At 41.9% G+C, this 17991-nt stretch overlaps 1 protein-coding gene across 1 annotated transcript in view; it reads right to left on the bottom strand.

Annotated features, from left to right (window-relative positions):
* The window catches only part of tars1 (threonyl-tRNA synthetase 1), a 46779-nt gene extending 29910 nt beyond the window's left edge, over window positions 1-16869 (bottom strand). The window contains exons 1-4 of the mRNA XM_060907199.1: window positions 16682-16869; window positions 16234-16314; window positions 12667-12857; window positions 4475-4598 (exon numbers count right to left, since the gene is read on the bottom strand). Coding sequence (XP_060763182.1) covers window positions 4475-4598; window positions 12667-12857; window positions 16234-16314; window positions 16682-16741 — 456 coding nt within the window. The 5' untranslated portion in view covers window positions 16742-16869. The remainder of the gene's footprint in view (window positions 1-4474; window positions 4599-12666; window positions 12858-16233; window positions 16315-16681) is intronic.
* Window positions 16870-17991: the final 1122 nt, after the last annotated feature.

Here is a 17991-nt window from a genome sequence, read left to right as displayed (position 1 = left end):
CTTTAAGCAATGACATATGAGGCATGTTTGGGCCTCATGTACCCCTTTTCCCACCAAGGCAGTTCGAGGGCTGATCTAGAGCTGGTACGCAATCTCGAACCAGTTCTCGGTGTTTCATCAGCCAAAGAACTGGCTCTCAGTCAGGAAAACAGGTTCAAGAGTGGCACCAAAAGTTCACTGATCTCGCACCAAGAACCATTGGTGATCAACTAACCTTATGACCACCATGAAAAGAAGGGGGGGGGGGGGGGGGGCCCCCACACAGAGCTAGTGTAGCATCTACTCTGACTACTCCAGTAGTCAATCATTATTGTTGTGACTGGTGCAAGTGGGAAAGCGAAGACATACATATGTAAACAGTGACGTAATGACACGGCTCTCTAAACCACGGAAAAAGCAAACCAGTTCTTAGAAGGTTTACAAGTGAACCAACTCTGAACGGACACTAGCACCTGATCAGAACAAGATCAACTGTGATCTACTGCTCACTTACGTATCCCCCTGCTCTCGCTTATATCGGAATGCAAGCAATCGAAGGAATAGGACACTTATTCTGAATGTTGACCTCAACAAATACTTAACCCTGAAACAAATAAGGCCATCCTTAAAAAAAAAAAATCCGTTTCCTGTCCACCAGGTGAGCAAAAAATTCAGTCGGGAGGGAGGGATTTTTTTTTTTTTATATGGATGGATAAGAAATCGCAATGCTGTGTTTGCTTTTTCTTTCAGTACTTTATTACAAAAGCAGACATTTAATAAAATGACAGTTTTAAATGACTGAAACTTGACTGAAACTTGTACAAAAACTAAGTTAGCATTTTAAATGCTGACTGCAACATTTGCAAAACTTTTACAAAGGTACTTAAAATGTCTGACACACGGACTTTTTGTAGTTCTAAATCGAGCGTTAGGCCTAGTTCAGATGAAATTACACTATTAAAATGATCACTGAATGATTTGTTTTTCTGAATCTTTACTATTTTGTTGTTCGCTAGAATACCATTTTGCGATTTCACACTTAAGCAAAATTGAAAACTCCGGATCTCCTTCCTTCATGGTGGCTGCCATTTTTTTGTGCCGCACGGCGCATGCGCAGAGCTGATTCAGTTCAGAGTGCGCGCGCACTCGGCGGAGGCAGTAGTGTGTCGGAGACGACATCGGAGGGAACAGAAGCAGAGATGACGCTTATTTTGTCTCCGGTAAACCAGTCTTCTCTCGTTCAATTACGTGCTGGTATCAAAAGACACCGTTGGTTGTAAATGAAACCAAACTGAGTCGTTGGAGTGTATTTTCATACACAAATGGAGAAATGTTCGCTGAGTGTTTGATTGTGTAGCCCCACTGCAGACCGTTGTCGTTGTTAATTCAGAACATGCTCAGTTGCATGAATGTGTCATGCACCGAAAATAAGAGATTTACAAGCCAGGAACGCCTCATGATGCAATACGCAAGAAAAGAAAGATGATGATTTACTGCCATTTTACTTTGTATTTGAGTAAAGTGAATAAATAAATGGTTTGTGGAAAATGCATTTAATCCTGGGAACTGCGTGCACAGGAGTTTATTTTGTGTTTACTCCCCCCCCCAGCTGGCTACTTATTTGTCATGGCTGGCTAGTATGAGCCTTAGTGGAAAGCCCTGGGAATGCGGAAATGTCAAGTTCGATTTTAGATTTACGAACCCGAAAAAAAAAAAAATGTTGAAAAACCGGCGTTTTAAAAAAAAAAAAACCCTTCAACCGCACAATCGGCACTCACCCAGCCGGTGGACCAGAAACAGAACATTTTTTAATAATGGCCTAAGTAAAGAGCAGCGTTCTCTCCAGGGATTTCAAATAGCATCCTGGTAAACTGTCACTTTGCTTCTTGAAATAGTGTCAAAATCCACGCTACATGCTTCGTAATTACATTGAGTTGGTAAACAGGAAGTCGATGTGGGACAGACCTGGAAACGGTACACATGGTGTAGAACCCCAAGCTGAAGCCCAGTACCAAATATCAAGTAGTTGTGATTTGTAGTTGCTGAGAAAGTGTTTGGAAAATTTTGTAAATCCACACTGTGTGTTTTCATAAATACAATAAATTGGTAAACAGGAAGTCGATGTGGGACAGACCTGAAAACAGTATACACGGTATAGAACCCCAAGCAGCTATGATTTATGGTTGCTGAGAAAAAGGGTGTTTCGGATGGACGGAAATACAGACGGACAGAGGTAAACCAGTATACCCCCCCCCCCCCCCCCCAGGGTGGGGGTATGAATAATAATTTAAAAAAAAACTAGCATGTAATTCATGTTGGTGGAAATGGGGTAGTAATGCCAGTGAAGGGAAATTGTAATGCTATAGGATACAAAGACAAACCATACAATTGTGCGCTTTCAATTTTGTGGGAAGAGTTTGGGGAAGAACCACAAATGGCTGTGATGGGCAGGCGTCCACAAACTTTTGGCTATAAAGTACAGCTAAAATATGGCTCCTTCAAAAAGACTGTACATGCAGCACATCATAACACAGAATAGGAAATCTGGTTACAACCAAAATCACAGAGGATTCGGATTTTGCTGCTTTTCCCTCGATCCCATCTAGTTTTGTCAAACACCTCATAATCCAAGTACTGAGAATTTAACAGTCAGTCCTCTCCATGTGTGTTTTAGCTCTGTTCAAAAGGTCTTACAGGATATAAAATTAGGCTGTTCTACTTTTTTTTTCCCCCCAGATATTAGTTCATATTGGAACATTATTTGCTTACGTCAGTGTTACGCATTTCATTTTAGGAGTGGCACCTTCATATTTATTTCAGTATTTTAGCGCTATAACTTTGACTAGCTACAATCATCGGGGAAGTTTCTTCATAAGAGCAAAATAAAATCTGATTTAGGTGAAGCTTAAAGCTCATAGGCAAAAGTTTTCAATATATGCACATTTGAAACTTTATATGTTAAAAAACCCTATGTAATTTTCTTCTGGTCCCAAGAAGTATTGTTAACAAGTAATAATTAAAATAAGTTAGTGCGGATCATGGCGGATTTCTGTTCGGTGATTTTCATAACCACTTGGCGCGTGACGTCATTCAAGACCGACAAACCACTTGAGTTGAGTCCACTTCCGTTTACTTGCATTGCCGTTCGGCTTGAGTGAAGACGTGCATTCGGGAATCTCCAAAGAACAAACATGCCTTATTGTTGTGCAGTGAACTGCAACAACGGGACCGGTTCAGGAAGAAGTTTTTACCTTTTTCCGAGAGAGGAGAAGAGGCAGAGCGAGCGGGTTGGCTTTTTCCAAAAAGAGGAGACGAGGCGGAGAGAGTGGATTGTGCGTGTGAAACAAAATCAAGCAGTCAAAGAAGAAACGGAGCAGCAACACTCAAGCAAAAAGGAGAAGATTGGAGGTAAACATTTTTACCTTTGCTTGCAATTGACAAGTCAAGAATCCTGAGGGATCCTGGACAATCATTGTGGAAATGAGACAAAGGGATATTTCCTCGCTCAGAGTAGGCTATAAATAGTATAATGCCACGGATGGTAGGCTAATGTGGCCTACCGGCGCACTGTCCAGTAATCGTTACCTATATCCACTAGGGAGGGCGGTTTAATTATTCTTCACAAGGGCTCTTATTTAGTATTACGACGAAAGTAAGAATTTATCATAACTACCAGAATAAATCGTTTGGGCGCGAGTCTTGTTGAGGTCCGGGGTCACCGCGATCAGAGTCGGCCGAGTCGCCGTCCGATTCCAAGGCCGCACGGTCAAACCAGTGAACCACATTCACCGATTGCTTCGCAACAGCCATAGGTTCATACATATATAGGTGAAACCATATATGTATTCACATATATGGAACTCTCCAAATTTCATTCAATTTGGAGAGTTCCTCCTTCAAAATCACTATCGCTTTCAGACATTTTACACAACCTCTCACGACCAAAGTCTGTACACGTGTGCTCGGTTCGCAAGTAAACACAGAACTGCTCCCGGTCTGTTTGGCTTAAATGACGTCACGACGACGGTCCCCTGGCAGTAAAAGTGCGCATAAGTGAGATGTAAAACAAACCTTCAGAACCTGCGCAAACCAGTATATTTTAACTGTTTTATTCAATTTTAAGGTGCAAATTAGACACCAGGAAGATCGAATTCGCTTTTTGGGTCGTTTTTCTAGACAATAAAGTTGATATTCTACATTCCACCTCCAACCCTTGCCTATGACCTTTAAGGTTTTTCGCTTCTTGTTTGTCAGATTTATTATCAGAATGATAAATTAGCCCATTCATACAAAGAATATTTGACGTTGTGTAGATGCCAGACAAAGGAGACACCACATTCCATGTTCAGTCATGCACACTTCTGTAACTCAGTCATTTTCTTTGCTGCTCCACTAAGCAACTGTCACCTGGAGAACACAACCAACTCCTGAATCACCACTAATCAAAATAAATGAAGAAATAAAAGTAACTAAATAAATGGCATTTTTCACTTACTGCTTGTGCTTCCTCGTCATCAAATTTGAGAAGCTGCAAGCTGCAGTCTCCTTCCAATGGTCTGTCAAGGTCCCACACATTATTGTTCACTTTGGCAACCACTGTACTATCAGCAAGTCCTTGACTGTTTGACAAATTGAAACAGCACAAAGAAGGGGGGGGGGAGGAAACAAAAACAATTAGATACCATGAAAGTGAATGGAAAAAAAAACACACAAAAAAATAACTTGTGCATTAAAGGATGCATATTATGAAAAACTCACTTTCAGGGCTTATGTACATACATTTAGGTATCGCAGGCTTTCGTCTAAACCGGGGAACAGGGGCGCTGCGCCCTCTTACTCTCAGCGTGCGCCCCCTTACCAAAATGCTGATTGAACCCCAAGTCACACTTAGGCCATGCACTTATATGCTACTGCACAACATGCAATCTTTCTCAAAACGATCTTTTCTCCGTGAAAACATCCCAGCAACACCACGTGACAAATGTGTCTGATCATCAAATACGTTATAATTACTCCAAAAATATTCCAATCATTGTTTTTGCACCGTCTGGCGGTGTATCTACTATCTGAATTGGTGTTTTCCAGACTGAGGCGCCATGTCGTTTGTTTACTTGTCACGGCTGCTCTCGCAAGATTTGACATGGGTTACATATAAGGTCAGCTGACTTGTAGAGCGAGATTTCTTGAGACTGAATGACCCTTCACCCACCGGCGCGGGAGCTTTTGACAGAAGTAGTTCGCGAGTTGTTTCTGTTGACACTTGGGCATTTAAAGAGGTCATCCCGCAGCACGAAACGGAAGAAAGCCAAAGACTGTCCGGGGCAGAAGAGGAGGACTTTTCTTTTTCAATGTTGACAGACAATTTGTTACAATTTCCCTCTCAGATAGCCTCAGAATGTCCCATTGTAGCCTCAATTTTTCAAAGGCTTCGCACGGCGGAGGGGGGACAGACAACCGGCACCATCCCCCCCCCCGGTCACTTCGCTCCCTCGCCATAGTGAGCGCCCTCATACTAAATTTTTCTAGAAAAAAAACCTGTATCGAGTGCCTCCCAACCCACAAACTCTGAAATAAGACACCCAGTCAATTTCTTTTGTTCTGTCTATTTCAGACAAGAGTGCTCTGAGAGTACAGGATCTCTCGCTGGCAACTTGGCCATAACTCTAGTAAAATGCGACTGAATTGAACAAAATTGCAAATGTCCGTGTTACCAACATATAACAAAGAATCTTGCCAGGTTTCGTGAAATTCCTCCAAAAATTGTGAGAGGAGTTGATCTCAGAAGGTGCGCACCCTTCCCAGGACGGACAGACGGACATCGCCATGACATAATCCCCCTTCGGGCCTTTCGGCCAGTGGGGGAGAAAAACTTCTTGCCAAATTACATGAAATTCCTCCAAAAATTGAGGGAAGTTGATTTCAGAAAGCAAGCACACCTTGATGAAATCGCCAAAGTGCAAGTTTGTTAATAATCAAGGGCATAATTCTGGTAAAATCTGCCCAAATTATACGCATATTGAAATTTCGTTTAACTGTCATATAACAAAGCCTTCCGCCAAGTTTGGTGAAATTCCTCCACAAATTGTGAGAGGAGTTGATTTCAGAAAACTGTACACCGTCATGAAATTGTCAAAGTTATTTAATCAAGGGTTAAAACCAGGGCTTTGAACCGGTTCAAGGAACGAAAACCGGGAACTTTTTCTATTTCACATGGAACAGAAACGAAACCAGAAACTTTTACTTTTTATGTTCCGGAACAGAAACGCTTATTAAAAATAATGGTAACCAGTTAATACCGGTTTTTATTTCGTTCCTCAAAGTTTCTGTAGCCTACAAATAGTCATTCTTCTCCTGCGCAAGTTTCTATGACCCGCTGGGGTTCACTTCCTGTGTGACGTTCGCTGATTGAATGGAGAGAGCGGGAAGGTGGACTACTAGTGAGTAATTGCATTACTGAGTGTCTGAGCAAAGAAGAGCCTGAACGATGCAACCTCCCTATTGGCTGTTTGTAAAAATGTATCAGTTGTTGCCCTTCCCACGGGAATCATCGCGGGCTCGAGAGACGAGACCTGACGAGTTAGTTCGTTGGTAGCAGAACAAAATGTCTGGACACAAATCAGGTTTTCAGAAAAGGAAAGAAAATAAACGGAGGGTCGAAAATACAAAAAAGGAGGCAGAAAATGCAAAACGAGTTTTAAGGTAGGACAAATGGTTACTTTTCTGAGGCAGCCCGCCGTGGCTGCCTGCAGGCTTATTTATTATAGCCCATTTAGTTAAAATAGTTGATATAAAATGTTTATAGTTATGTGATGGTTGTCCTGATTTAGACTGTTTTTTTTTTTTTTTTTGGGAGGGGGGGGTGTTGCGCGATGTTGCACCCGGGTCCAGATTAGGGCAGAACCGGCCCTGGCTACATTTCAGGTGTAGTGTGTTTTATGAATGTATGTACTTGCATAGATGTGTACTTGGTCTTCCAATATGGCGCCTAACAAAATCTCGCGGCGCGGTGACGTCATGCGGGAACCCTCTATAGGGCCTGACTAGCCTTTGGTAACACACTAAACGAATTATCTTTCATTTTTGGCACTTTTTCTGTTTGTGTAGATGGGAAGACATACTGAGAAACCAAATCGCCAACATTTGAAATAATAATTGTTTTGAATTATTTCTTGTCTTATTTAATGAAGGTTGTAATAGAATTAGCCTACATTTGGCTTAAGCTGGATGAGACAGAGACATAATTTTATAGCCATTTGTTAAACCGCTGACAGGGAACGTAATTAACCGTTCGGGGAACAAAATTTTTTTGTTCTAACCAGTTCGGGAACGTCTATTTAATGGTGGAACCCAAAACCGGAAACGTTAAAATTCCGTTTCTGTTCGGAACGAACCAATAGGAAAAAAATTCCGGTTCAAAGCCCTGGTTAAAACTCTGGGAAATTTTTCACAAACGAAATTAAATCGCAATATGCGTATTACCATCATATAACAAAGCCTTTTGCCAAGCTTTGAGAAATTCATCCAAAAATCGTGAGGGAAGTTGATGTCAGAAGGCAAGCACATCTTCATGAAATTGTGAAAGTACAAAGTTGTTAATCAAGAGCCACAACTCTGGTAAAATGCAACTGAATTGAACAAAATTTCAATATGCATATTACCGACATATACAGTAACAATGCCTTTTACTATTACCCTGTCCACACTAGGGATTTTGTACCGATACGATACTACTTTTGTACCGCAACACCTGTCCACACTAGCAACTATACCGGTACTGTAGCGGTATAACTGTATTGGTACGAAAACCACAAATGTATGGGTTTCGTACCGGTACAGTATCGGGACTGTAGCGCTTTGCTGTAGTGTGGACAGATGAAGCGGTTCTGTATCGATACAAATATAATGCGCAAAGTCACACACACCAATCGATGTCTTCGCTGAATAAAATAGTGAAGGACGGAGATTCGTTTTCTTTGTTTCTTTCTCAACTGCCTCGCGCGTTTTATACGATTCGACTGAATAAATGACCACCAGAAATACAGACTGTACATTGACAACAAAAAGCACACACGTTGTTTCATCCGCCATATTCTCGGAAGGAAGTTACTCGGTAACCACGGAAACATTTCGCGCACGCGCATTTCAACTACCGTGAAAGAAAACCGCAAACATTTCTCGCTAGTGTGGACAGATGCACTAAACTGTACCGGTATACTTTGTATTGATACAGTTATACCACTATCGTACCGGTATATATGTGAATACAGCACAAGTCTGGTGAAATTCCTCCACAAATCGTGAGAGGACTTGATGTCAGAAGGCAAGCACGCCTTCATGAAATTGTCAAAGTATAATTTTATTAATCAAGGGCTGTAATTCTGGTAAAATGTGACCCAATTTAACAAAATTACAATATGCGTATTACCGACATATCGCAAAGAACCCTGCCAAGTTTCATGAAATTCCTCCAAAAATTGAGAGAGAAGTTGATTTCAGAAGGTGAGTACCCTTCCCGGGACAAACAGACGGACATCGCCATGACACGTTTTTATCCCCCGCTCGGGCCTTTCAGCCAGCAGGGGATAAAAACGTGTCACAAGCCGTTCAGATTTGGCTCCCCTTTCTGTGTCACAAGGGGAGTTTGTTACAATTATACCGCCTCTCGTTTGAGTATCACCACTCATGGATTGAGAACTTAATTTGCAATATTAAACGGGGAAAGTGCTACCTGATTGGCTGGCGAAAGAGGGGGTGGGGTGTGCAGCGGCTCATTTATCATTTAAAGGAACAGGCCCTAAACTCGGCTGTTTAGACTGGGTGAGAATGGAGCTGTGGTGCTTTGGTCAAAATAGCATGAGGACAAAGCATGTCAGACATTCCATTAAAGACCAATTTATGCTGACAACCCAGTCCTCGCAGACGGCGCCGCAGATAGCGTCTGCGTAGCCCCCCCACCTTCGCAGACGCTCTGCACGCACCTCCCAAAAATTGTGACCACCGCAGAAGCCTCGCAGACAAGAGGGCTCTGATTGGTCCACTCTACATCCCCTGTACACGCACTTCCGCTTCCCTACTTTCCCGGTTTGGTTTGTTTTCACGACCGCCATTTTTAAAAACACGAGCGAAGATGGAACAGCACGAAGAGTGGTTGATCGAGGAAGTACGTACATCTATACGACTCCAGTTCTAGTCATTATAAGTAACCGGAGGATAAACACTCCACTAACCACACCCACCAACTACTCCTAGCGACTTCGCGCCCCCTTGCGTTGTGGCGGTGAATAACATCGCGCACGCCTATTACTCCCCGCTCAACGATAAATTATAACTGTCTGCGAAAAGCTATCTGCGAAAGCCTTGTCGCAAGAGCATGCAGAGGCCTTAAGACCTCAGAGAACTGTGTCAACTTGTGGAAGAGGGGTAGATCACCGTTAAGCTCGGATATGGAGCACTTGCATGTGACGTCACATCCGATCCAGATTGTAAACAGACGCCACCTTGTCGGTCAAACGCCATATTTCCGCCTTCTACCTTTTCTTCTGGAAAACCCTACTATATACAATTCTACTACAACGTCAACTCCACTGAAAATCAATAAAACATAAGACGAGTGGAATCCTGTGTCCGAGTCCTTCCCTTTCAAGTGTGGGAAACCCATGATGCTCACATACACTTGACAGTAGGCTGCCACGGGACCCTGATAGGCGTGCAAAATGGATTGCTGCTATCAGGTATACCATATACAGTATACAGTAATAGTGATAGACTACTGATACTTGATCTAACTGATAATATAAAATATTCAACCATAATAGTGGATATGGCGGCGCATGATGGGGATGCTGCGACTACAAGCTCTCCCTACCTGTGCACGTTTATGTTTTTTGTATGTATTTTTGCGTATTGTTCGTCTGTACCGGACTTCAATATCCACTACAACCGTATGGACTTACTGGACATTGGTTTCCAGCAGAAAATGACGGTTTGTAGCGATTTCCATCGCATGCACAACATTCCGGACGAGGTAACGAGACCAGCGGGGTCTCAATACTTAAGTGACTTACCCGTCCAATGAGGATTGTTATTTTCTTGTTTACAAGATGCCACATCTGAGGGGGGCTGACAAATCCTCAATTTCTGTAAAGATAACTGTCCAGAGATTTATAAGCACGCAGTGCTTCACCACTGAACAGCGAGGGAAAGTTAATGAGGTAATTATACACATCTGGGTATTCCGCTGGCAGTTCAATATCCACTGACACGGTTGTGAAAACTCCGTCCGGCAATCGATAAGGGTCACTAATCTGTAGATCGTTTATTTCAGACATATATCAAGTTATCTGTTCATTCGAAAAATGAGCCGTGTAGTCCGTCGGTTGAAATTGATCCATTTTGTACACGAGTGCAACAATATTCAGCTGTGTTTTTTACTGACAAGATGGCAGCTGTTTACATTCCGGTCACGTGACTGCAAGAGGTCTATACAGTACTAGTCAAAAGTTTGGACACCCCTACTCATTCATAGGTTTTTCTGTATTTTGTCTATTTTCAAAATTGTAGAACAAAACTGAAGACATCCAAACTATGAAATAACACATAGAATATTTTAAATTATGCAGTTAAAAAAAAAAAAAAGTGTTCATGTTGGACATTTAGTTGTGCATCATGTGGAACATTGTAGGATCACGCTTTGTGTCTACAACTATAATTTCTAGTCTAGTAACATATCTAGTAGGGAAGAGACCGACAGAAATTAAAACAAGGACAGCGTGACACGCAGGCTTGAGTTGGTTTTGAATACTGAATTCCTATTCGGTTTAGTTGTTCTCTATATTGTGTCTGGCAAACAGAAACATGTGCTGCCACTGACAGGAGGAACATTTCTGTGCAGTGACGTACTTTATTATTCTACACTGAAGACATTTTCACACTTCTAACAGTTAACCAAATATCCACTGATTAACCCCCATAGTTATTTGTACGTTATGGATATTCGAATATTAGGGGAAAAAAAGCCAAAACAGAACATCAAGGACGTAGTAGTGCATCCAAAACATCAAAAAGAACTGAAAAGAGGGCCAACCTCCGACAAATTGTTTACAACAGGAAAATCAACAAAAGGACTAAAATTTTGTTCCCCAAGGGAAGATCGACCCCAAACATCAATCAGAACTGAATTTGCATGATAAATGAGAGAGGAGATACAATTCTAGTCAGAAGACAAATGGTGTTGACTTCATTAATTTGATAGCAAAAAATTGACAACATAATGACCAAGTTTTGTGCAGAATGTCTAGTTCTTTTAAATATAACAATCAGAACTGAAATCCATTGAGAACGGACGGAGGAGACACGATTTAACTGGAAATAAACAAAGTTGTCAAGAAATTGTTTACAAGAAAGTCAACAAGCAAACGACCAAGTTTTGTTCCTCATAGGAAGATCTACCCAAAACCTCGGTCAGAACTGAAATCGGATGAGAAACGAGAGAGGAAACAGAATTCTAATGAGAAGTCCCAAAACTTGTTAACGTGACCTAATTAGCAGTTTGTCAGCAAAAATTTGACAATACAATGACCAAGTGTTGGACAGAATGAACAGTTCTTTCAAACAAAACAATCAGAACTTAAATCAAATCAATGGATAACAGAGGGAAGAGATACGATTTAACTGAAAATGAACAAAGTTGTAAAATTGTTTACAACAGGAAAATCAAACAAACAACCAAGTTTGATCCTCAAGGAAAGATCTACCCAAAACAGTCAGAACTGAAACCGGATGAGAAATGAGATAAAATTGTGGCGAGAGGCCTCATTACTAACTTGTTAACAAATAATTTGACAAAACAACGATCAAGTTTTGTGCGGAGTGAGGAGTTCTTTCAAACAAAACAATCGGAAAGGAAAACCGTGGAGAACTGACGGAGGAGATACAATTTAATGGAATTGTGGACGACAGACGTCACGGTAATAGCTCATTGGCCTTAAGGCCAGAGGAGCTTAAAAATATATTTTTATTTATATTTTTTATACAAGTGGATATAATACAGAAGTACAGCGTACCCTGTGTCTGACTATAATATGCAATCTTACACTGCAACAAAAGACGTTTTGCTTTTCTCGAACAAATCAATTCTGCCCTGTAAATGCTTTTATTTACTTGGTTGTTTGGGAGAAAAATAATGCCCACTGGATAAAGATAACATAGATGGACAAGTCAGCATGACCACTAATTAATGATTAGCATTCCAACCAACTATTTTTCTTTTAATCAGTGCATGTTTCTGAAGCCAGAGAATTTGAAAAACAAATGAACTTGAAAGAAAAAAAAAAAAAAATCACTGCCAGAAATGATTAAGTGATACTGCGTCCTTCCTAATTTCAGTTAATTGGCTTTTTCATCCATCAAATATTCGTGTTCATTCTGAGCTGCTCCTGCTGCAAGACAAATCAATCAATTTCATGTTCATTAAACACAAAGACTTCATTAGAGTTTATACTCTAGACTTTATTTGCTTGTTTTGATGGACATTGACCGACTCAGTTCAGTGGAAAATATCCTAAGTGCTTACGTGCAACTATGTAGAAGCAGAAATCAGACTTTAAATGATACAGCCATACAAACTAGAAATGAGTAGAGCCCAAAAAGACGCAAGCCCATGTGTGTGATGGTTTGCGTTGGTCTAACCTGATGCCACAGGCCACCTGATACGGCGTGGTCTTCCAAGACTCGCCATCCACCACTTTCCCATCGGGCAGGGTGATCTTGATGGGCGTGCTCTCCTTCCCAGCTTTCTCAGCCATCAGAGCATCGTTTTCAGCCTTTAACTTGTTGTACAGGACCAGCCGATCTTCTATATACTGAGGCTGAGGATTCAGCTAAAAAAAAGGAAATAGAAAACTTCAGCTTTCAAAAAAAAAAAAAAATCTCTCATCATGCAACAACACAGTCTTGGATGTCAGTCGAACGGGGACAACACTAAGTCTGGTCCAAAGTGTTTTGTTTTTTTTTACCTGAATGCTCATTCTCCTCACATTTAAAAAGATTAAAATTATGATTGATTAATAAAATGTTAAGCATTTAGATTAGGCCACACCAATTCAATTAGTTGGTTCTCGGAATCGCCACCGCCAACAGAAAAGGTCACATGATGTCGAAAACCAATCAAATCGCCCCCTTCACTTTCGATAAAGACTTGTGGAAGAAACATGCCTGCAAAGCCTGTGTTTGTGATTGTTAGGATATTCAGCGAACAGAAGCATAAAATCTTTGACAGGTGTGTTAAATTCTGTTTACTGGTTTGCCTGTATTGTTTGGTCTATTTCCACCACTAATTTTATCATCAGAAAAATTTTTTAATTTTATTTTTATTTCGCCTGCTCGCTTCATATTTTTCCTGAAAAAATCCGAGAACCAACTAATTAAATTGGTGTGGCCTTACTTCATTTTACAAACATCCAGTAGGAAGGAATGATGTAAACACTGGTATTAATACAAATGAACTAAAAATCAGCCAAGCATATGAAAAAAAAAATTTATTTTGCCAACTTTTAACCATATTTTCATCCAAACAGAAAGATAAACGAGTCTAAATATATTAACAAGCCAAGATACTGAAATCAGACAGCACAATGTACAAGACATGTCTAATACAAAGTGCTTATATTGATAACCCGATTACCCGTTTCAGTAGTGTGTTTTCAGGCTAAAAATTTAGGACTTGTGTCCAACTTCAAACGCCCCAACGTTTTCCCAGTTTCATCAATGTCTTTTTAAAGCAATTACAAAGCAGCCTCTGTCACATGTGCACTCAAGCACAGTGAAAGTCTTCCTCTGCATTTAACCCATCTGAAGCAGTGAAAACACACACACACACACACACACACACAGAACAGCAGGCAGTTATGCTACAGCACCCAAAGAGAGAGAACATGCAAACTCCACACATAAAAGCCCCCCCCGTCAGCCACTGGGCTTGAACCCAGAACCTTCTTGCTGTGAAGTGACATTGCTAATCACTACACATTTGATTTTTGGTACAACATAGTTTTGTATTTGACTGAGCCGGTTAGTTAACATAATTGTTAAAAAATGCATTCACCAGATCTCATCTCATCATCTCTAGCCGCTTTATCCTGTTCTACAGGGTTGCAGGCAAGCTGAAGCCTATCCCAGCTGACTACGGGCGAAAGGCGGGGTACACCCTGGACAAGTTGCCAGGTCATCACAGTACTGACACATAGACACAGACAACCAATCACACTCACATTAACACCTACAGTTAATTTAGAGTCACCAGTTAACCTAACCTGCATGTCTTTGGACTGTGGGGGAAACCGGAGTACCCGGAGGAAACCCACGCGGAGAACATGCAAACTCCACACAGAAAGGCCCCCGCTGGCCACGGGGCTCGAACCCGGACCTTCTTGCTGTGAGGCGACAGCGCTAACCACTGCACCACCGTGCCGCCCTCAATACCAATATAATAAACAAATATTTAAATAAATATCGTTCCAGCTCTAAACCACAGCCACTGATGACAGATTTGTAAGCATATATCACTCCACTGCAGACCAAAATACATAGTGACTGTCTGAGCAAGGTGGTCTTGATCCCGAGTAAACTTTAGCATGGGTGACTTTGCGAGAAAGTAATTCAACCCTGAATCGACCAGAACTGCACCCAAACATAAACGTGAGCTCCTAAACTGAAACAAAAGGACAGAGCCGAAGTGCTGCAGAAATGCTATATGAGGGAGAGATTTTGTCCAAAGAATGGAGTAAATAAATGCTGGATGCGAAACACAAAATCATATAAACCAAGTATACATAACAGTATTTCCCCTAAGTTGACTGTTTTTTTGGGGGGGTGGGTGGGGGTGGGGTGCTGGATGAGGATGGTCACCTGCAGGACTCCTCCCCACAGCTCCTATTACAGAGCATTTGGACCTGAACAAACAGTTAAAGGAGTCATATTTAAGTCTTTACATTTATTTTAGAACAATTTTTACAAACAGAACTGCAGGGGTTGGGGTTTGTTTGGTTTTTTTTCCTGCTTCGGACCTTAAAACGTGTGGCGGGGGGGGCACCGGGTCTCCCCCTAATATAATGGTAAGAAAAACACTGCAAAGTTATCTAACCATTTACTAGGTAGCACGGTGGTGTAAGTGGTTAGCACGGTTGCCTGACAGCAAGAAGGTTCTGGGTTCGAGCCCAGCGGGGGCCTTTCTGTGTGGAGTTTGCATGTTCTCCCCATGTCTGCGTGGGTTTCCTCCGGGTGCTCCGGTTTCCCCCACAGTCCAAAGACATGCAGGTTAGGTTAATATGGGACGGCCTTGGGCTGAGGTGCCCTTGAGCGAGGTTCCTAACTGTTCCCCGGGCGCTATTAGCATGGCTGCCCACGGCTCTGGGTATGTGTGTGTTTGCTGCTTCAGATGGGTTAAATGCAGAGAGGAATTTCACAAGTGTGTGATGAATAAAGTTGTGCTTTTTTTCTTTACACAATGTGAATTCTGTGCTCAGATGTTCAGAATGAACACAGAATTCTGTATTCTAGAATTATTATGATGATTCCTTTGCGCACTTGGGAAAGGATTCGTTTAGGTCTTGTTTACCTGACTAGCGAATACATGAAATAAGATTTGGTTTGATTAACCATGTGCAGCGTGAAAGCCAAGCAAGTTCAGTCTCAGCGATCACATCCGAAAGTGCTCCAAGACGAGTTCACGTGCAGGATCTGTGTCATGCAAGTCAATATAATGAGTGAGTCAGAAATTATGCCAAATAATTTCTGACTCACTCAAAACCAGGCAGCACAGTGGTGTAAGTTGTTAGCACGGTCGCCTCACAGCAAAAAGGTTCTGGGTTCGAGCCCAGCAGCCAGCAAGGGCCTTTCTGTACGGAGTTTGCATGTTCTCCCCGTGTCTGCGTGGGTTTCCCCCACAGTTCAAAGACATGCAGTTAGGTTGACGTGGGGCAGCCTTGGGCTGAAGTGCCCTTGAGCAAGGTACCGAACCCCTGATGCTGTAGTGTGGCTGCCCACTGCTCTGTGTGTGTGTGTGTGTGCACTGCTTCAGATGGGTTAAATGCAGAGGATGAATTTCACTGTGCTTGAAGTGTGCATGTGACAAAGCCGCCTTCTTCTTAAAATCTAATCGGAGCCGATATTCAATACCGGACTCGTCTATACGAGCACAATGAGGTCATGATGTGGCAGCAGTTCTTGTTTGGGGGCAGAAAGTGATTCATTCCCTACCTCAGTTCTGTCCCCTGTGTCTCCAGCTCCTTTGCTCTTCTTCTTCCCTCCATCTTTCCCAGCACTGTCTGCTGTCTTGTCCTGAAGCAGATGAACAGGGTAGTAAAGTGACTGACTGGAAATGAAACATGCTTCCCTTCTGAATCATGAGTCAGATCAGACTGCTGGTTTTTCATCACAATAACAACTAATGCGGGTTTTATTTAAGATGCTTAGATACTTATATGGACCAAAACGTGCTAGAATTACAATATAAATAACTCTAAATCTAGCTATGAAGTTACACCACAGGCACAATTAGTTGCTATTTTTATTCTGTTCAAATAATTATCAATAGTTAGCTGAACTAGCATGAGGACTCTAACAGCATGCTATTATGACAGACTGCAGGCTAGTTAGCCGGTAAGCTAGCCACATTATGCTGCTTAGCTTTAACAAATAACATTACCTGCTTCCCTTCTTTGACTTTTAACTCCTTCATATGCTCAGTCACGGCTTCTTCCGCCATTATGAGATGATAAAATAACCCAGTAATACAAATACTCCCTTTTTGTAATACTTTTATAGCGCTCTGGACCCTTCAGCTGCACCAACATTAAACAGCGCGTCCCGGATACAGCCACCAATGCTGATGCAACATTACCGTGATAGGCGGGCTTTTCCTCTGACTGACAGCACATTCCAGCGAATGGGAATGCGCTATTGCTGTAATAGGCGGGCTCTTCTGAGCCCTGATCACAGATTTCAGCCAATCATGTCCCTGTAAACTGCAACGTCGGCGTCGCAATGAAATGATCTAACATTCAGTTAAAGCTCGTGTATTAGCGTCACGTGATAGCAAGTCAGAAAGTAAGAGTAAATAGTTTGTTTTTTTTGTTACTTATTAATTATTTAATGTATTAATTTAATTATTTAAAATTTGGCCCGTCATACAAAAACAAGTAAAATATGATGACAAAATCTATATTTGCACATCCTGGCAATTTTTTTTTTGAGGTTAAAATGGATGTTGTTTTAAAAATCGACCTCAAATTGAGTTACATTAACCAGGAAATTATAAACAGCCTATATTAGTGATTCTAACAATTTCAATCCAATGTAAATATACACTCGCCGGCCATTTTAATAAGAACATGTTCTTGGCTGGCAGGAGTGGAACCCAATGTGTTCTTCTGCTGTTGGATGCTGAGATGCTTTTCTGCTCACCACGGTTGTAAAGAGTGATTATATGAGTTACTATATCTTTCCTGGCGGCACGGTGGTGTCGCCTTACAGCAAGAAGGTCCTGGGTTCGAGCCCAACGGCCGACGAGGGCCTTTCTATGTGGAGTTTGCATGTTCTCCCCGTGTCTGCGTGGGTTTCCTCCGGGTGCTCCGGTTTCCCCCACAGTCCAAAGACATGCAGGTTAGGTTAACTGGTGGCTCTAAATTGACCGTAGGTGTGAATGTGAGTGTGAATGGTTGTCTGTGTCTATGTGTCAGCCCTGTGATGACCTGGCCTATATTAGTGATTCTAACAATTTCAATCCAATGTAAATATACACTCGCTGGCTATTTTAATAAGAACATGTTCTTGGCTGGCAGGAGTGGAACCCAATGTGTTCTTCTGCTGTTGGATGCTGAGATGCTTTTCTGCTCACCACGGTTGTAAAGAGTGATTATATGAGTTACTATATCTTTTCTGGTGGCACAGTGGTGTCGCCTTACAGCAAGAAGGTCCTGGGTTCGAGCCCAACGGCCGACGAGGGCCTTTCTGTGG

This window comes from Neoarius graeffei, chromosome 24, assembly GCF_027579695.1.
Source record: "Neoarius graeffei isolate fNeoGra1 chromosome 24, fNeoGra1.pri, whole genome shotgun sequence".
In the NCBI taxonomy this organism is placed as follows: Eukaryota; Metazoa; Chordata; class Actinopteri; order Siluriformes; family Ariidae; genus Neoarius; species Neoarius graeffei.
This window is presented reverse-complemented; position numbering and strand designations above follow the sequence as displayed.